Below are 20,758 nucleotides of genomic sequence, written 5' to 3'. Positions count from 1 at the left end.
GGTCAGTATCACGTTAACCTTTAAAATAAGGCCCAGAGCCTTAGCTGGTTTGGGTCAGTGGACAGAGCAGCGGACTGAAGGGTCCAGGGTCGATTCTGGTCAAGTGTACATGCCCAGGTTGCAGACTCGATCCCCAGTGGGGGGCGTGCAAGAGGTAGCCAGTCAATAATTCTCTCTTATCATTGATGTTTCTATCTCTCCACCTCTCCCTTCCTATCTAAAATCAATAAAAAAAATATATTTTAAAAAATAAGGCCCAGAGAAAATGTTATTTCTGAGCACACTAAAGCAAAGTGACAATGATGTTATTAAATAAGACAGTATAACCCCAGCAAGAGTACACAAGAATTTAGATGTAGGGTGCTCAATGAGTGAAATTTCAGCACAGCTGCATAATGAACCTATATCTGCATCACCTGCTAGGGTTAGGGAAAGATAGTGCTAACAGATGTACTGTCCCCGCATTTCTCTCCTCCAGTCTTCCTCTTATCGTTTTTGTTTTCAAATGAAAACCAAAGCACAAACCAATAAACAAATCTTTATATGAAGGAGAATGACAGAAACTTTTTTTTTTAATATATTTTATTGATTTTTTACAGAGAGGAAGGGAGAGAGATAGAGAGTCAGAAACATCGATGAGAGAGAAACATCGATCAGCCGCCTCCTGCACATCTCCTACTGGGGATATGCCCGCAACCAAGGTACATGCCCTTGACCCGATTCGAACCCGGGACCCTTCAGTCCGCAGGCCGACGCTCTATCCACTGAGCTAAACCAGTTTCGGCAAGAATGACAGAAACTTTTAATCAGTGCCATGAAATAACCACACATAAAGACCAATGTAGCCCAGCCGGCGTGGCTCAGTGGTTGAGCATCGACATATGAAACAGGAGGTCACAGGTTTGATTCCCTGTGCACGTGACAGGGTTTCGGGCTCGAACATCAGTAGGGGGCATGCCGATCCATGGTTCTCTCTCATCATGGATGTTTCTCTCTCTCTCTCCCCCTTCCTCTCTGAAATCAATAAAAATATATTAAATTTTAAAAAAAAGAACAATGTAGCTCAGAGATATCAGGAATAATATGGACACGCTATAAATGAGAAAAAAAACCCATGAAAGTCATTAAGCTCCTAGGTATAACCAGAAGCCAACAAGACAGGCTAGGTCAGTGATGGTGAACCTATGACACGCGTGTCAGAGGTGACACATGAACTCATTTTTTTGGTTGCTTTTTCTTTGTTAAATGGCATTTAAATATATAAAATAAATATCAAAAATATAAATCTTTTACTATGGTTGCAAATATCAAAAAATTCCTATATGTGACATGGCACCAGAGTTAAGTTAGGGTTTTTCAAAATGCTGACACGCTGAGCTCAAAAGGTTTGCCATCACTGGGCTAGTTGGTACTGAACAGAAAACCAGTGCTGTAACACTGAAAAAGCCACAAGGTCTCTGAGAAGAGCCTTTTTTTTTTATTTTTTTTTATAAAGATCTGATATTTATTTATTTATTTCGTTAAGCCTCATCTGAGGATTTTTTTCCATTGATTTTTAGATAGAGTGGAAGGGAGGGGGACTGAGCTTGCAACTGAGGTATGTGCCCTTTACAGAGTTACATGGTCTCGACTGGAATCGAATCCAGGACCCTTCAGTCTGCAGGCTGACACTCCAACCACTGAGCCAAACCAGTTAGGGCAGAAAAGCCTTTTAAATTAGTTGATTATATACTAATTAAATATATACCTCACCAATGGGCATCATTCTGAAGAAAAGAGGCAATGATTACGAGAGGTACTGTTCCTTTAAAATTAGGAAGATCAGAGCTAGAATCTAGATAAGAGGCTTGAGAGCTAAGTTCTGTTACCTTGCTTCTTTCTCACTAAAACCTCATTTAGTCTCTATCCCTTGGAAAAGATGACCACACTCCTCATACTCTTGCATTTAACATCCTGGATCTCAGGAAGAAGGCCGAGCAAAACTTCCCTTTCTATTCATTTCATGCATACTAGTGGGGAAAAAAAGACCTCTCAAAGTTCACGTGAAACTAGGCTTAAACAGTTAAGGGTCACATAAAAGGAAGGGGAAAAGGAAAAGAAATTGAGAGATTCAACCCACTAGTGCAGGGTTTCAGTGATCGTTCAGCTTATTTATAGGTCTAGTTCGATTTAGCATGCCACTGTTTGTAAGATCTCTTCGGAACCCTGGCACCACTTATTCAAGTTCAGAAAAAGGGAAATGCCTCTGCTATAATTACCTCTGTAATATGTACTAACTCTGGGAATAACTCTTCCTTTTTTTCTTCTTAAGTGAGCCCACCCTATAGGCTTTTTAAAGAATCTCTACACTAGAAAGGCCAAGTCAGAAAACTGCATGAGTTAAGAGCCAATAAAGCAGTGTGTTTAGTCACTTACACCCAATAATCTCAATCAGTGGAAGAAGTACATCCAAACCATCAGACCTCTGACACTGCAGTAATGGAGCTGCACACTTTTCAAATTAACAAAGAAATTAAAGAGAATAGAGATGTGAAGAAATGAAATACTATCGCCTGGCCGGCGTGGCTCAGTGGTTGAGTGTCGACTTATGAACCAGGAGGTCAGGGTTCCATTCCTGGTCAGGGCACATGCCCAGGTTGCAGGCTCAATCCCCAGTGGGGAGTGTGCAGGAGGCAACCAATCAATGATTCTCTCTCATCATTGATGTTTCTATCTCTATTTCCCTCTCCCTTCCTCTCTGAAATAAATAAAAATATATCCTATCTAATAAAAGAGAAACATGGTAATTGGTGTACGACCGCTACCCTTCCCATTGGCTAATCAGGGCAATATGCAAATTAACTGCCAGCCAAGATGGCGGCCGGCAGCCAGGCAGCTTGAAACTAACATGAGGCTTGCTTACTTCGGTGACGGAGGACTCCAACATTTCCCGCCTGCCACTGCAGGCCTCTGAGCTACAACTCTAAGGAACTATGTAACAAATATAGAAGCTAAACAAAACCCCAGAAACCTGCTTTAGTCCGCTCCGGGCTTCAGCCAGCAGGATCGCAACACTGTAAGCAAAGGCCAGAAACCTACTTTCAGCAGCGGAGGCCTAAGAGCTGGAGCCAAGCCTCAAAGCTAAAGCTGGCCCAGAATAAAAAAGAAAAAAAGAAAAAAGGAGCGGTTGGGAGCTTCAGTCACCCCCAGCCTGAAAACAGCCCTCAGCCCCTCACTCAGACTGGCCTGGCACCCCAGTGGGGACCCCCACCCTGAAGGGTGTGTGACCAGCTGCAAACAGCCATCATCCCCTCACCCAGGCTGGCCAGGCACCCCAGTGGGGACCCCCACCCTGATCCAGGACACCCTTCAGGGCAAACCAGCCGGCACCCACCGTGCACCAGGCCTCTACCCTATATAGTAAAAGGGTAATATGCCTCCCAGCACCGGGATCAGCGGAGCCGCGAGGCCTCCCAGCACCGGGATCAGCATGACAGGGGGCAGCGCCCAAACCCCCTGATCGCCCTGCGGCTGTGTGTGTGACAGGGGGCGGGGCCACAACCTCCCTATCCACCCTGCTGTGTGTGTGACAGGGGAAGGCGCCCCAACACCCCCCCCCCACGGGCCCTGCTCTGTGTGTGACGGGGTAGAGCCATAACCTCCCCATCGGCCCTGCCCTGAGTGTGAGAGTGGCGGCACCCCAACCCCCTGATCAGCCCTGCTCTGTGGGTGTTAGAGCACGGCACCCAACCCCCAAATGGGCCCTGCTCTGTGCGTGACAGGGGGCAGCGCCCCAACCCCCTGATTGGCCCTGCTCTGTGCATGACAGGGTACAGAGCCCCAACCCCCCTGATGGGCCCTGCTCTGTGAGTGACAGGGGGCAGTGCCCCAACCCCCTGATTGGCCCTGCTCTGTGCGTGACAGGGGGCAGCGCCCCAACCCCCTGATTGGCCCTGCTCTGTGCATGACAGGGTACAGAGCCCCAACCCCCCTGATGGGCCCTGCTCTGTGAGTGACAGGGGGCAGTGCTCCAACCCCCTGATTGGCCCTGCTCTGTGCGTGACAGGGGGTGGTGCCGCAACCTCCCCATCGACCCTGCCTTGAGTGTGACAGGGGACGGTGCCCCAACCCCCCAATAGGCCCTACCCTGAGCGTGACTGAGGGTGGCATCACAACCTCCCGATCCCCCTGCTCTGTGCATGACAGGGGGCGGCGCCCCAACTCCCCAATCGGCCCTGCTCTGAGCCCGACCAGGGGCTGCACCTAGGGATTGGGCTTGCCCTCTGCCACCCGGGAGCAGGCCTAAGCCAGGAGGTTGTTATCTCCCGAGGGGTCCCAGACTGCGAGCGGGCACAGGCCGGGCTGAGGGACCCCCCTCCCCGCCGAGTGCACAAATTTTTGTGCACCGGGCCTCTAGTATACATATAAAAGAAATGAAACACTATCTAATCACCAATAGGCTCACACCTGCAAAATAGTCAATATATTCCCAGAACTCAAACACACTAGAATGGTATATGAAGATTTAAATGATCTCACAACTTCCACTGACTGTATTTGTCTTTGAAAGTAACTTCTAATCTATATCTAAATCAGTTTTTTTGTCCACATCCCAAAAACAAAGTCTACTGAGAAGTAAAATCCTATGAAATTACATTGCCCATGCCTCAAATTAAAAACTACAAATAGCAAAGGATCAAATTAGATGACATTAGACAAACAAAAAGAGTAATTACTGAAGCCACATTTTAATCTCCACTAAAGGAGCTAAATTAAGATATTCTGGTCTTCTCATACCTTTCTTAAACTGACTATTTCAACAAATGGGAAAATTTTGAACTGAACCAACTAGTGCCGGGCAAAAAAAGAACATTCTTTTCCTCTTGATAATCCATGCCTCCAGAACAGAAATTAGCAATGTCGTATGGCTTCTGAAACCTTAAGTTGTGTCCATTTTAACAATGTTTAATAAACAAGTTCATGATTTCATAACTAAAAGAGTCAGAGCTCATTTATGTCACACCATTCCTCACACATCAACTCTTAGCAGCTGCTTCCTTCGTGTAGCAAAAGAGTACAGTGCCTTTATTTATCAAAGAGGTAGCAAACATTCTTCTTCTCTATTTGGATTGAAAACCCAGCTGGCAGCTGGGCCCCATGAGGTTCTTAACCACGTGTATTTTAATCCTATACTAAAATAAGGCAGTCGGCATTTTCCTGCTTCTCTTTGAGCAAACAAAGGTTTCTGCAAGAGGAAGGCACAGCCCAAACTCCGCAAAGATAATAGGACTGAAAGGACAAGTTTCACACATTTTATTTTCAATGTCCAGCAGTCAATTATCAACGAAGCTTGGAAAGGAAGGGAGTCAATTTAGGCAGCTAAGTTTAGAACTCAGATATAATGGAATGAGAAAATGGCCATCAATAATACACTCAAATATTTTAGGCATCCTAATGAACTTTGTTTAATGTCTATTTTTATTTAAGACACTATATGTTGGTCTGGGTGGGGGTGGGGAAACCGGACAAGTTCAATGGGTCTTGTAGAAAAAAATAAGAATTTAAGCAAATACCAGTGCTCAAGTAGTCATTTCCCTTTTACCAAAGTTCTCCACCCAAAGAGAATATTTTTCTTTCAGAACATCTAGACCATTGGAATGTGCCAAACCAAAGTTACAGTTCATAGTACAGTATGAATACTCTGCTAAGAAATAACATTAAAAATGTTTATTCCAATTGCTAAACCTCTTCAACCTTTGGAAATGGGCTTGATTGTTCCATGAACAATTATTGCAAGACACATCCCGCAAATTAATACCTAATAATCCCTATTCAAAGGCAAGTCAAATATTCACAATTACACAAACAGCAAGCAAATGACTCTCAGCATTCTGAATACTTCCCTCCTATATTACATTCCTCTCAAGTGTAAGATCTTCCAGGTGTTTCATATTTTCCATGGTGCCTGGTAGTCACTCAATAAACGTCCACTCTAACTTCTGCACTTCCGGTTGTTAAAGTCTCTTTTGTTTCCCCCACTTGTCTCCAGAGAAAGGGCCTGAGGCATTTATCCCATGCTTAAAGAGACTATGCTGTCATGTGGCTCACATCCACAAGCCAGGACATATTTGATAGGGCCTGTAATTACATAACTATGGAACAAGCAAGGTTGGTTACCCAGTCTGGGCCTGCTGGCTATTGCAGGAACACAATTTGCATGTGTGTGAAATGACCTGACCACATCTGGAGCCTAAACACTAAAACTTTTTTCAAGGCATGATGCTGGGGACTCAACAGACCACTACATCCTTCTGAAAAGGACACCCTACAATCTGAAAAGGACCGCCTACATTAATCAAGGCTTGCATGATTGGTCATGAACTCACCAAAAAAAAGGGGGGTGGGGGAGGAAGAACTGGCTTTATTTTACTTCCCCTGCCTTTTCTGTCCCAGATATTTTTTATTATTTTTTATACTTAGGAAAGAAGCAGTACTGCTCATATCTCTGTTACATTTAATTTCACAGAATTTAATAAATTATCAACTATGATCATTTTGCAATTTAAAACATAGTTTTTAGCAAGTGTTCCTTTAATTCAATTTCCTAGCAACTCTGTGGCATAAGAACTTGTCATACACATTTTACAGATGAAGAAATTAGGGTGAGAAGGGTCAAAGAACTTGCTTCCCAAGTCCAAAGTTCTTTTGCATGCAGTCTCTCATATATAGGTAATTATGGTAAGACACAGATGATTATAAATAACTAGATGCCCGGTGCACAAAATTCGTGCATGGGTGCAGTCCCTAGGCATGGCAGGTGATCGAAGCGTGAGTGTCTGGCATAGAAGAGCAGGTCCCAGCTGACCTCTGGGCCCTGGGCAGCACCTGGGCCACCGCACGCCCCCCTCCGCCTGAGTCATGGCGCCCAAGTCCCCACGCAGAGATGCAGTGAGTGTGGCCAAACGCTGCAGGCCAGGGCGCAGTGTAGGCCGCCCAGCGGCGTGCATGGAAGCCAGGCAGGCAGCACGTTCTCTCCCAGCCGGCCTTGCAGACCATTCCTGCACGAACCTACAGGGAGCCCAACCAGCCCCTGCAGCCCCGGCAACGGTGGCCGGGTTAACCTGAAAGAGGCTGTGCAGGTGTGTGGTAGGATCCTCACGGGTGCCCAGTACCTGAGCACCTGAGCATGGGGGCTTCCCCAGCGTGCAAGCCCTGGTGTCCTAGGGGAGGGAGAGCAAGCTCAGCGGACACCCGCATTCTCACTGCACCTCCGTCCCCGTCACCCCCATCCCCAGGTAGCCAGTGAGAGGTCGCAGCGCGTGGCCAAAGCCCGCCATTTTCCGTGCCGCCCCCTGGTGGTCAGTGCACGTCATAGCAAGGGGTTGAACTCCCGGTCTCCCGGTCAAACTCCCGGTTGAATGACTGCCCAACGGGACAATTTGCATATTAGGCTTTTATTACATAGGATAAGAGGAAAGTATGAAGTGTATTAGAGGAGTATAAGCAAAGGAAGAAAGCGCTTAATCACCATGGTGGGGAATTTGAGAGTAGTTTTTGAAGAAGATGGCTTTTGGCTTTGTTTATTTCTGAGATAGGTTTTAGAGGATAGGACATTTTCAGTAAATTAATGAGGGGCAACCAAGACTGGTATAGCAAAAGAGGAGGAGGGAAAGGGAAAATGAAATCAGGGCATCCAAGGAAAGAAATGAAGTAGTGAGTTTAAGAAATCACAAGGAGTCTTGTGTGGTCTGACTGCGTAAGGAGGCAATAGCAGTGAGTTAGGCTGAAAAGGTAAGGTGGAGCCTTGAAAGCCAGATGGAGTGGAAACTTCTACACGTAGTGCAAAGAGACTGAGGCTTTTTGGAAATGGAATGACAAGGCTGGTTTTATATTTCAGATTTGCTCTGTTTCCCGACAGGAGCTCCTGTCATTTCGAGCATGCCAATTCTTTATATATAGGATCATCCCAGTCACTGCAGGACATTTGCCTGGTCTTTGCCTACTAAATGCTTATAGTACTTTCTAGTCGAGACGATAAACAATGACTTTACATATTTCCAAATACCCTAGGAGGTGGCACTGTCCCCAGTTTTAGAGATGATTGCCAACAGTGTCTAGTCCAGATTCAAATGAAGAGAAAAGGAAGGCAAGAAAACTATTTAGACAAAACTTAGGAAAGATGGAATGATTAGATTATACATGGGAATAATGGGGAAACAAAGGAAACATAATGAGAGAGATTGCTAAGACAGAACAAAATCAACAGGATTTTACTTTTATTGTTGAGAGAAAGAGAGGAACTGAGAATGAATCCAAGTTTTCAAGCTTGTATAATTGAAAGCATGATAAATGCCATTAACTAAATTAGGGAGAGGAGAAAATTTGGAGGGTACTACTGAATTCGGCTTTTAGCTGACTAAACATGGAACATCTGTGTATCTCTACGGCACTAGGAGCAAAGAATTAGAAATGCAGATCTCGAGCTCAACATGAGCTGAGAATAAGAAATAAAGTTGATCTCAAGGTATAAATACAAGGTTGAAAGAGGAAGAAACTAAGGAAAGAAATTCCTTGTTTTCAACCCGTTTTGAAAACTGTTATCTCTCTGTAACAGTCCTCTTTAGTTCGCCAGTTAGACAACATGTAGACAGATGGAAAGAAACATGAGAGGCCAAAAGAGACAATAAGACACAGAGGCACCTCTTTAAAAAAATCTATGGCACCTTTTTTCAGATTTCAAGTAGATATGAAACAATTTTTAAGTAAAAACAACTATCAAAACCCACCAATCTCCGAAATTCTGGGAGCTTACTCACTGTACTATTCCTTTCTATTTCCCCCTTCAAATAACTGCCTCTATTTTATGATACTTGTTCAAAAGCTAGTTAACTGAGAAAAAGTTTTTCCCCTTTTCTCATCAGAAAGCTAAACTATGGCTATGATAAATATTCATCTCTGAATATTTCCTACTCTGGTTTTTATTTCACCTAGATTCATTCTATTTTCCTCACAGTTTAAAAATCTAAAAAAAGAGCCAAAACCGGTTTGGCTCAGTGGATAGAGCGTCGGCCTGCGGACTGAAAGGTCCCAGGTTCGATTCCAGTCAAGGGCATGTACCTGGGTTGCGGGCACATCCCCAGTGGGGGATGTGCAGGAGGCGGCTGATCGATGTTTCTCTCTCATCGATGTTTCTGACTCTCTATCTCTCTCCCTTCCTCTCTGTAAAAAATCAATAAAATATATTTTAAAAAAATAAATCTAAAAAAAGAGAGAAACCAAGATGGCGGCATAGGTAAACACCAAAGTTTGCTGCCTCGCACAACAACTTCAAAAATACAACTAAAAGACGGAACAGACATCATCCAGAACCACAGGAAGGATGGCTGAGTGGAAATTCTACAACTAGAAGGAAAGAGAAAAGCTTACCGAGACTCAGAGGAGGAGCGGTGCGGAAGTAAAATACTAAGGTACAGAGGCGCACGAGGAGCAGGCTGGTGGCTGAGGGCGCAGTTGTCTTTTGCAATTGGGAGGGAGTCTCAGGCTCTGAGTTCCAGTTCTGGGCAAGTCTCTGGGGACCCACACTCAAACAGGAGAAGCGGGACTGTCTGGCATCGGTCGGAACTCGAGGGCAGCTTTCTCTCCGAGGTACTTGCAGCGGTTGCTGGGACACTGAGAGGCAGAGCCTCTGGGGACAGGACTGAGAGCAGCCATAACTGCTAGCCCCGCCCTGTTGATCCCGTGAGACCCACCCTGCCCAAGCCCTGCATGGAGGCTTTTGCTAGGTAGCCTCAGGCAAAGGCTAGATTAGCACCTCCCTTGAGACCAGGAGCGAGTGTGCCCAGTGGTCAGAGTGGGACCATCCAGTTTGCACCTCCTCGGACCCTTAAAGGACACACTCAGGGGGCAGACTCAGTGAGCACCAAAGCCCCATTGAAGCAAGTCTTGCCCCGGAGGGGTGCCTCCAGCACAGAAGTTCTCCCACTGCAGACACAGCTATTTCTCACAGCCAATTGGCCTGGAGGTCAATTCCCCCCAGTGACAGCTACAACAATCAACGCTTAACTACAACAAGACTGTGCACAAAGACCACAAGGGGGTGCACCAAGAGTGTCCTCCTCAGGTAATTGGGGAGGCTGAACCACTGGGCCCTAGAGGACACTTAGCACAGAAAACCACTTTATCAACACAGGGAAGCATAAAAAAATGCGGAGACAAAGAAACAGGACACAAATGACAGAAATGGAGGAAAGCAAACTACTGGATATAGAGTTCAAAATCACAGTATTAAGGTTTTTCAAGAACTTTCTAGAAGCCGCCGATATATTTAGTAAGACCCTCAAAAAGACTGGTGAGACCGCCAATAAATGTAGTGAGATCCTCAAGAAATCTAGTCAGACCCTCAAGGTTATGATAAAGGACCAACTGGAAATTAAGCATACACTGACTGAAATAGAGGACATTATACAGACTCCCAACAGCAGACTAGAGGATCACAAGAATCAAGTCAAAGATTTGAAATACGAAGAAACAAAAAACACCCAACCGTAAAGCAAATGAAAAAAGAATCCAAAAATACGAAGATAGTATAAGGAGCCTCTGGGACAGCTTTAAGCGTACCAACATTCGAATTATAGGGGTGCCAGAAAAAGAGACAGAGCAAGATATTGAAAATCTATTTGAAGAAATAATGACAGAAAACTTCCCCTACCTGGTGAAAGAAATAGACTTACAAGTCCAGGAAGCGCAGATAACCCTAAACAAAAGGAATCCAAAGAGGACCACACCAAGACACATCATAATTAAAATGCCAAGAGCAAAAGACAAAGAGAGAATCTTAAAAGCAGCAAGAGAAAGAAAGTCAGTTACCTACAAGGGAGTACCCATATGACTGTCAGCTGACTTCTCAACAGAAACTTTGCAGGCCAGAAGGGAGTGGCAAGAAATATTCAAAGTGATGAATGCCAAGAATCTACAACCAAGATTACTTTATCCAGCAAAGCTATCATTCAGAATTGAAGGTCAGATAAAGAGCTTCACAGATAAGAAAAAGCTAAAGGAGTTAATCACCACCAAACCAGTATTATATGAAATGCTGAAAGGTATCCTTTAAGAAGAGGAAGAAGAAGAAAAAGGTAAAGATACAAATTATGAAAAACAAATACGCATCTATCAACAAGTGAATGTGAAAATCAAGTGAATAAATAATCTGATGAACAGAATGAACTGGTGATTATAATAAAATCAGGGTCACAGAAAGGGAATGGACTCACTATTCTTGGGGGGGAAAGGGGTGTGGGAGATGCGGGAAGAGACTGGACAAAAATTGTGCGCCTATGGATGAGGACAGTGGGGGGGTAAGGGCAGAGGGTGGGTTTGGAACTGGGTGGAGGGGAGCTATTGGGGGGAAAAAAGAGGAACAAATGTAATAATCTGAACAATAAAGATTTAATAAAATAAAAAAAAAAGATTCAAATAAAAAATAAATAAATAAATAAATAAATAAAAATAGCTCCTTGAGAGAACTAAAACCACAGCAATAGTTTGGCCTGTTCCTTTGATCTATTTAGATCCAATTCAAACAAAATAATGAGTTATAATTATTTATTAAACTATCTTCTGCATACAGAGTATAACAGATGATCTGGAGTAGCCTCCAATGATCCTCACTTCCTGGTATTTATACATTTGGACAATCTCTATGTGACCAATAGAATACAGCAGAAAAGACAGTATTCATCTCAGAGATTAGGTTGTAAAAGACACCACTGCTTTTGTCTTGGTGTCTATCTCTGTCTCTTTCAGATCATTTATTCTGTGGGAAACCAGCTGCCCAGTCGTGAGCAGCTCTAAGCAGTCTATGTTAGTAAGGAACTCCTCCTGTCAGTTACTTGCTTGAGCTTGGAAGCAGATCCCCCAAGGCCCCAGTCAAGCCTTCAGGTGACTATCGCTTTGGCTGTCAACTGACCGCAACCTCGTAAGAGTCCCTGAGCCAGAATCTCCTAGGTAAGCCACTCCCAATTTCGTGACCCTCGGGAACTCTGTGAGATAATAAATGCTGTTTTAAACTAAGATTTGGGGTATTTTTTACGCAACATGGATAACCAATATACTCTCCTTCCCCTCAAGAGTTCAAAATATAGTTTTGTGTGTGTGTGTTTTTAATACATTTCGTTACTGATTTCAGAGAGGAAGGGAAAAGGAGAGATAGAAACATCAATGATGCTCTAACCGGTTTGGCTCAGTGGATAGAGCGTCGGCCTGCAGACTCAAGGGTCCCAGGTTTGATTCCGGTCAAGGGCATGTACCTTGGTTGCGGGCACAACCCCATTAGGGAGTGTGCAGGAGGCAGCTGGTCGATGTTTCTCTCATCAATGTTTCTAACTCTCTATCCCTCTCCCTTTCTCTCTGTAAGAAATCAATAAAATATAGTTCTTTAAAAAAAGAAATATCAATGATGAGAAGGAATCATCGACCGACTGCCTACTGCACAAGCCCACTGGGGATCAAGCCCGCAACCCAGGCATGTGCCCTGGGCCAGAATCGAACCTGGGACCCTTCAATCTGCAGGCTGATGCTCTATCCACTGAGCCAAGCTGGCCAGGGCAAAAAATAGTTTTTTTTAAAAAGACACATACATATAAGCTAAAAATGAAAGACATTAAGTGCCAAATTAGAATTCCAGGCAACATAAACATAAGCTCAGAACAGAAAAATATTTCCTATGGGCTAGAGAGTTGAGAAAAGGTTTCATGAAGGAGCTAGAACTTGAACTGAATCTTCAAGGAGAGGCAAGCTTCTGCTAAGTGGATGGGAATACTCCAGGAAAAAACAAGTATGACAAAGTGATACTTGAAAGAGGAGAGCTCTTGGGAAAAGTTGGGAGATGAAGTGGTGAATTTAGACATAGGTCAAAAGAAAAAGGGCTCTGAATATCAGACTAAGTTTAGCTTTTATCTTGTAGGCAATAGACAGGTACTGAAAGTTTCTGAAAAGGGAAATAATATAATTAAAGCAGTAATTATGAGAACTTTCTAAAAGGCACTCCTCTCCCTCGGTGAGCTCTCTCTTTGCAGACCCATTAATAAATGCACCTTTACTGGCCTATAATATACATCTCAATTTCACTTTGATGGAAGGATATGAATCACAATAGAATAAAATGTGTCTACAAAAATCAATTAAAATAGAGTTAATTCTAGAATAATTTTAAAACTCTATATCTATTTGCCAGGACATTTTATTTGTAATTTTACTATTTAAATTTATATTTTATAATCAATAATCTTCACATTCAAAAACTCTGTGTGACTCCAGGCAAATTCGTGTTTGCTGAACATACACTAAGTTAAAATAAAGAGTTATTGTAAAACTCTGGAGCAAAATCTAGAAATACTCTCGTGTATGTTGTTCCTTGGTTTTCGTCTTACATGATGTCAGATGTTTAAAAGTCTAAGCATAACACCTTGACCTCTTTGGAGTAGAAATACTACAAAAAAATCAATGAAAAGCAAAATATAAAATTATACCAAAGTACCAACAATGTATTTAGGCTCATGTTCTTCCCTAATTCTGATTGTAAAATTAATGTAAGTCCTCATTTTACATTCTCATCATTAAAAGGTCAGACAAAATACATGTTTCCAAAGTAGTTTTTGGAAACACAGGCAGGGTGGGATCTGCTTTCTCAGTAAATACTTACTGTGTGAGAACCGCTGAGTGATCGGGGTTCCAGGATAAGGGTAAGTCCGACTCTCCCACTGAATGTTTCCTTCCTGAACAGCCTTTATGAAACCATGATAACACTGGTGAGCTACACCTAAAGACAAAAGTAACAAAGGCCTCAGCCTAGACACTTCACTTGTAAATCAAATTATTAAAACCATTTAAGTGTTTTATAATTTTATAAAACATAAGTCTCTTTGAAAAACTCCAAATTTCTTTGATTTTCCATTCAAAGAAAGAAAACAGAGACCTGGCCTGGCAGCTTAGTTCATTAGAGCATCGTCCCGATATGCCAAGGCTTCAGGTTCAATCTCCGGTTAGGGCACACACAAGAATCAACCAATAAATACATAAATAAGTGGAACAACAAATCAATGTTTCTCTCTCTCTCTCTCTCTCTCTCAAAATCAATAAATAATTTTATTTTTTTTAAAAAGAAAGAAAATAAAATCATAGAGTTTTAAAACTGGAAGATCCAATCCTTTCATTTACCAAGTTCAGGAAGGTTAAATGACTTGCTCAAAGTTACAAAATTAGCTCACTCTGTAACTCTGCTCCCCTTTATGTTATATCATGATGCAACACATCAAAATAACTGGTGTTATTTACTACAAAGTAAAGGGACTGGCAGACAATTTAGCTTAGTGATAAAGAGTATGGTAAAACAGTACCTGGAATATAATAGGTGTTCAGTAAATATCTATCATTAGGCCATGGCAACTAAGCATTCTCCATCTTAAACAAGGAGATAATAATTAGTTTATAATGGACTATTATTATTTATAACTGAATTATTTATAATTAAGAAAGTCTGTTTTAAAAAGTCAAAGTGTGCCCAGCTTGTATGGTTCAATGGTTGAGCACTGACCTATGAACCAGGTCATGGTTTGATTCCTGGTCAGGGCACATACCGAGATTGTGGGTTCAATCCCTGGTGGTGGGAGGGGTGTACAGGAGGCAATCTACTGAGAAGCAATTGATTGATATTCCCCTGTCACACTGATGTTTCTCTCTCCCCACTATTCCCCCTCTCTAGAATCAATGAAGAAAAACAAACAAACAAATATATCCTCAGGTGAGAAAATCCTATATAATAAAAACCTAGGTGGCGTCACGTATGATGTCATCACAAGATGGCTGGCAGGGGAGGGCAGTTGGGTGCAACCAGGCCAGCAGCGGAGGGCAGCTGGGGGAAACCAGGCTTGCAGGAGAGGGCAGTTGGGGGCGACCAGGCCGGCAGGGGAGGGCAGTTGGGGGCAAGATCAGGCCGGCAGGGGAGGACAGATGAGGGCGACCAGGCCAGCAGGGGAGGGCAGTTAGGGGTGACCAGGCTGTGGAGGAGGGCAGGTAGGGGTGACCAGGCCAGCAGGGGAGGGCAGTTGGGGGAGATTGGGCCGGCAGGGGAGGGCAGTTGCGAGCGATCAGGCCGGCAGGGAAGCAGTTAGGCATCAATCAGGTTGGCAGGGGAGCGGTTAGGGGGCGATCAGGCTGGCAGGCAGAAGTGGTTAGGGGCAATCAGGCAGGCGAGCGGTTAGGAGCCAGCAGTCCCAGACTGTGAGAGGGATGTCCGACTGTCCAACCCGGCAGTCGGACATCCCCCAAGGGGTCCCAGATTGGAGACGGTGCAGGCCGGGCTGAGGGACACCGCCCCCCCCCCCCCCCGCACGAATTTCGTGCACCGGGCCTCTAGTAAATAAGTAAATGCCCGATAATATGTTCATACATGTGATTAGATCAGAGCCCCTCATCCATGATCCTTCCACCTCTATTTAAGAGGTGAAACCATCTATTTCCACAGGGTAGGGAGCCAATCTCTCCTGAAGAGTCCACTAACTCTTCTGACAGAAGCAGGTTGTGCATACTAGTATTACTTGTTATAAGCAGCTTCAACAAAGCTGGTCCTTAGACCTCCAGGATAGAGTTGGATAAGTGACAAGACCCACATTCCCCATGAGAACCACTCTGATGCTAGGAAAAGCTTTTAAGGCTGATTCTTACGTACAGGTTTTTCTCTTTCATATTTCTGGCTGCCTTGCTCCACCAGAAAAGAAGCAATTGATAGAACCCTTTAATCAAAGATCATTCAACTGGCTTGGTCATCTTTATTTTTTTAAAAAAGGGGTGGGGGCTTTCCACCTAAAATAGAATGAAGCCAAATAACTGCTATCGATTAATTAAAAATAAAATACAGCCAGTAATTTCAACATTTAGCTAAAGTTGAAATCTTGATTAGAAAACAGAGAGGAAAAAGGGAGAAACTCATTTTTAAAAGTAAAAGATATCCATAAGGCCTGTGTTGTTTAGAGATAAAATCAAGGGGTAAATGCTTTCACAAATCCCTATTTGCCACAACTAGCCACTTTGAGAGATAATATGGTATCATCATGGACTTTAAAGACAGACTGCCTGTGAATCTTTGATCCTCCGTTTAGTATCTGTGTGACTGTGGTTAAGTTACTTACCTGTGCCTCACTCAGTTTCTCCATCTATTATAGCTTGCTGAGAGGATTGTAAGCAGTTACAATAGTGCCTGACAATGGTAAGAGCTATATTAATGTTAGCTATTACTGTTATCCCATATCCATCCCTACTTTGCCTGTTCAAGAACAAGACAACTTACCAGATCAACTCTAAGAATATGCAGAAGAAAAACTGCAAACTGATTAAATACTATAGTATTCAAGCTGTTCATAAAACTATTCAGGATAAAAAGAAAAGGGAAATGTACAATATTAACTAACACTAAATTTCAGAACCATAGTAAATTTAAGAAAAAAAAGAGAAAAAAGCCCTGGCCAGGTGGCTCAGTTAGTTGGAGCGTCATCCAGTACACCAAAAGGTTGAGGGTTCGATTCCCAGTCAGGGCACATACCTAGGTTGCAGGGTTGATCCCCAGTTGGGATGCTAGGGAGGGAGGGGGGGGGGGGCAATTGATGTTTCTCCCTCACATCTTTTTTCTCTCTCTCTCCCCCTTTCTCTCTCTCTCCAATCAGTTAAAAAAAAAAAATAAGAAAATTAAGGAGAAAATAAAATTTAGAGTTTAAAAATAATTCACTCAAACGCATTTTAAATAAATAAACAACCTTTCCACATCCCACTGTCCCCCAGTACCTTTGATAAGTCGATACCATTGTTTGCAGACAAGGGCTGCAGTTTTGTGTTCTTGGTATGGTGAAAGAAAGGATAGGATGTATTCCAAAACCTCTTCAGGCAGCTCAGACATGGACCTATTATGTCTAGTCTCCTCAACCTCCAATATTGGTTGGGGCTCCTCATCTTGCTCCATTGTCCCTTCTAGCACAGTTTCTTCTTGGTCCACCGCCATGAAACTGTCATCTTCACTGTCCGAGGAACTGGCCATGACATTCACTCGACAGCTATTGTGGGAAAGAAACAAACATCAGTATACACTGCTAGCAGCTCTGAAATAACGTAGGCAAGTGCACCCAAGTTGTTCAGGATTTGTTTGAGACCCTCACTATGAAATGTGTTCTCTAGCACTTTTATACACTAGTTGTGAGCCACTTTAATTTGAGAGGCACAGCTCAAGCACCAAGCCCATCCCAAATAACTAACAATCCCTTAAGGCTTCTGGTTGTATTTTTTTCTCTCCACTGAAAACTATGATAGGTACAACTATACTAGTAAAGCCAGAAAACAGGTTCTCTAACAATTCCCCTGACTCAAGGATCTGACTGGAAGATAGCAAAGGGAATAACAATTAGCCTCCCTTAGCCAGTAACATAATTTAAGACCTCACACTCAGAAGGAAAAACTAACTGTGGTGCTACAAAGAGTAATAAGAATATTCTGAGGCCCTAGCCGGTTTGGCTCAGTGAATAGAGCCTCTGCTTGCGGACTAAAGGGTCCCGGGTTTGATTTCGGCCAAGGGCACATACCCAGGTTGCAGGCTCAATCCCCAGTAGGGAGCATGCAGGAGGCAGCCAATCAATGATTCTCATCATTGATGTTTCTATCTCTCCCTTTTCCTTCCTCTGAAATCAATAAAAATATATTTTTTTTTAAAAGAATATTCTGCCGAAACCGGTTTGGCTCAGTGGATAGAGCGTCGGCCTGCAGACTGAAAGGTCCCAGGTTCGATTCCGGTCAAGGGCATGTACCTGGGTTGTGGGCATATCCCCGGTGGGAGATGTGCAGGGGGCAGCTGATCGATGTTTCTCTCTCATCGATGTTTCTAACTCTCTATCTCTCTCCCTTCCTCTCTGTAAAAAATCAATAAAATATATTAAAAAAAAAAAAAAAGAAGAAGAATATTCTGTCCTAGCTGGTTTGGCTCAGTGGATAGAGCATTGGCCTGTGGACTGAAGGGTCGCAGGTTCGATTCCAATCAGGGGCATATGCCTGGGTTGCAGGCTTGATCCCCAGTAGGGGGCATGCAGGAAGCAGTCGATCAATGAGTCTCTCTCATCATTGATGTTGCTGTCTCTCTCTCCCTCTCCCTTCCTCTCTGAAGTCAATAAAAATATATTTAAAAAAGAGAATATTCTGATGTGATTTTAGATATAATAGTTTCTAGCTTTTACACAAGACAATTCACTTAAGAGGATAATAAATAGTACAAAAATAGGTCTAACTAGCTAAAATACCAAATACACAGCAATATTTATACTAGAAAACATCATAACAGATCCAGGAAGTAAAAAACTGGAAATAATACAAATGCCCCTCAACAATAGAACACATAAATGTGGCACATTCACAATGGAATGCTCAATGGCTCAATGGATAAAGCATCAGCCTGAAAACTGAAGGGTTCCGGGTTTGACTCCGGTCAAGGGCACATACAACAAGGAGCCACAGGGAAACACACAGGTAAGTCTCAACATGATATTGAGCAAGAAAAATTAGAAGAGTACATACTACATGACCATGCTTATGTCAAATTCAAAATTAGGCAAAATTAAGCTGTTGCAAGTGAGGGTAGTGGGTTACTTTTGGTAACTATTGGGCAGCTCCTGGGGGTGCTGGTAAAGTTGTTTCCTGATTGGGTAATGGTTACACAGATGGGTTCAGTTTGTGAAAAATTCACCAAGCTGGATACGTAATGCACTTCTCTAAAGTTTACTAAAACACGCCATGATCAAGTTACCTCTAGTAGAGGTAATTAATTTTAAAAATTATTATGGGTGATTTTAAATTTTCTTCTTTGTGCTATCATCTGTATTCCCTAAATTTTCTACAAAGAGAACATGTTAAAAATGAAAGGCGCGCCGCCCGCCTCTTCAGGCGGTGCGGGAGGAGGAGTCCGGCCACTGGGCTCTGGAACCCCTCCGCGCCCACAGTAGGGCCTGGCCTCCCCGGAGCGGGTCCGAGTGTCCGAGGGGTGGGGCCAGGCGGCGACCGACCACGGAGGAGGTCGTGGGAGCGGAAGGCCTCACTGCCTGGCTCTTTCCTCCCTTCCCCCGTGGTCGGCTCCCCACTTGCCCGCGCTGGGGCCAGGGATCTATGCGGCCCTCGGGGCCGGTCAGGGGGGCCGGGGCCTGCGTGGGCCGGCCACCGGGCCCCATGAGGCATGGCCTGGCCGTGCTGCTGGCGGCCTCAGGCATCGACTCCCCGGCCCACAGCGGGAGCCCAGCGCGGGCTGCCACCCGCCCGCTGCCCCCCGGACTGGGCCCCAGTGCGGCGGCAGCAGCGGAGTGGGGCGCGTGCCCTAGCCCGGGGAGGCCGCCGTGCTGCAGTGCGCCGCCCCGTGGGCCAGGCCTGCTCCGAGCGGATGCTGCTCCACCGGCCGCACCCCGTGTGCTGGGCCTGTGCCACCCAGACGAGCCGCTGTGGGAGTCCCGGTCCGCCCGCAGGCCGGCTGCAGGTGCTGTGCGGGAGGGCCATCCTGCCTTGCGGTGTGTTCGAGCGGCAGCAGCGGGAGCCAGGCGAGGACTGCGCCCTCCATCTTGCCTTGGGTCCTCCATTTTGGGACAGAGCCATGTGCTTCTTCCCAGAAGAAGCCACTGCTAGCCACACCCAGGATTTCTCTGGACTAACCAATAATAATCAAGGGAAGTGCACGCCACCACTATGACCACATCCTGTACCGACTGGCACCTGGCCAATCGGTGGGGCCCACAGTCCCCTCTCCTGCCCTCACTCCACTCCCCTATAAAACCCTCTGTCCCATCAGGCCTCCCTCTCTCGGCCACTGGACTTTCCATTGTGTCGGTGGGTCTGGTGAACGGGGAGTGCAAGCCGGCTTGCATTAAAAGGACTCTTTGCTTTTGCATCGGACTGACTGGCTCCCTGGGGGTCTTGGGAACCTTGAAATCTGGGCACAACAAAAAACATACACACAGGGCTCAGCCAGTGTGTCCCAGTGGTTGAGCGTACAGCTATGAACCAGGAGGTCAGGGTTCAACTCCCAGTCAGGGCACATGCCAGGGTTGTGGGCTTGATCCTCAGTAGAAAGCATTCAGGAAGCAGCCAATCAATTATTTTCTCTCATCATTGATGTCTCTCTCTCCCCCTCTCTCTTCCTCTCTGAAATCAATAAAAATATATTTTTTAAAAAACATACACACCGCCCTAGCCCATTTGGCTCAATGGATAAAGCCATCATCCTGAAAACTGAAGGGTTCCGGGTTTGATTCCCATCAAGGGCACATGCCCAGGTTGCAATCACCAGTAGGGGGCGTGCAGGAAACAGCCAATCAGTGATTCTCTCTCATGACTGATATTTCTCTCTCTCTCTCTCCCTCTCCCTTCCTCTCTGAAAAAAATATATTTTAAAAAAACCTGGCCGAAACCGGTTTGGCTCAGTGGATAGAGCGTCGGCTTGTGGACTGAAAGGTCCCAGGTTCGATTCTGGTCAACGGCATGTACCTGGGTTGCGGGCACATCCCCAGTAGGAGATGTGCAGGAGGCAGCTGATCGATGTTCCTCTCTCATCGATGTTTCTAACTCTCTATCTCTCTCACTTCCTCTCTGTAAAAAATCAATAAAATATATTAAAAAAAAAAAAACCTGGAAGAATGAGCACATTCAAGAAAATGAAAACATAAAACTAATGAAATTGCTTCCAAGACAATTTGTCTACCAAATTAGCTCA

At 44.5% G+C, this 20,758-nt stretch overlaps 1 protein-coding gene across 2 annotated transcripts in view; it reads right to left on the bottom strand.

Moving 5' to 3' along the window:
• The window catches only part of FBXO42 (F-box protein 42), an 85,029-nt gene that overhangs the window by 46,162 nt on the left and 18,109 nt on the right, over positions 1–20,758 (bottom strand). Inside the window, exons 2-4 of one of the 2 annotated variants that reach the window (XM_081086469.1) lie at positions 16,813–17,078; positions 14,373–14,436; positions 13,679–13,795 (exon numbers count right to left, since the gene is read on the bottom strand). Coding sequence is in view for 1 of the 2 variants with exons in the window: in XM_081086468.1 (XP_080942594.1) it covers positions 13,679–13,795; positions 16,813–17,062 (367 nt within the window). In the remaining variant the exon portion in view is untranslated. The remainder of the gene's footprint in view (positions 1–13,678; positions 13,796–14,372; positions 14,437–16,812; positions 17,079–20,758) is intronic. The other variant, XM_081086468.1, reaches the window with a different exon arrangement.

The sequence above is a fragment of the Myotis nattereri genome, assembly GCF_964212035.1.
Source record: "Myotis nattereri genome assembly, chromosome: 3".
In the NCBI taxonomy this organism is placed as follows: Eukaryota; Metazoa; Chordata; class Mammalia; order Chiroptera; family Vespertilionidae; genus Myotis; species Myotis nattereri.
The sequence above is the reverse complement of the archived record's forward strand: the minus strand, read 5'-3'. Positions and strand labels throughout refer to the sequence as shown.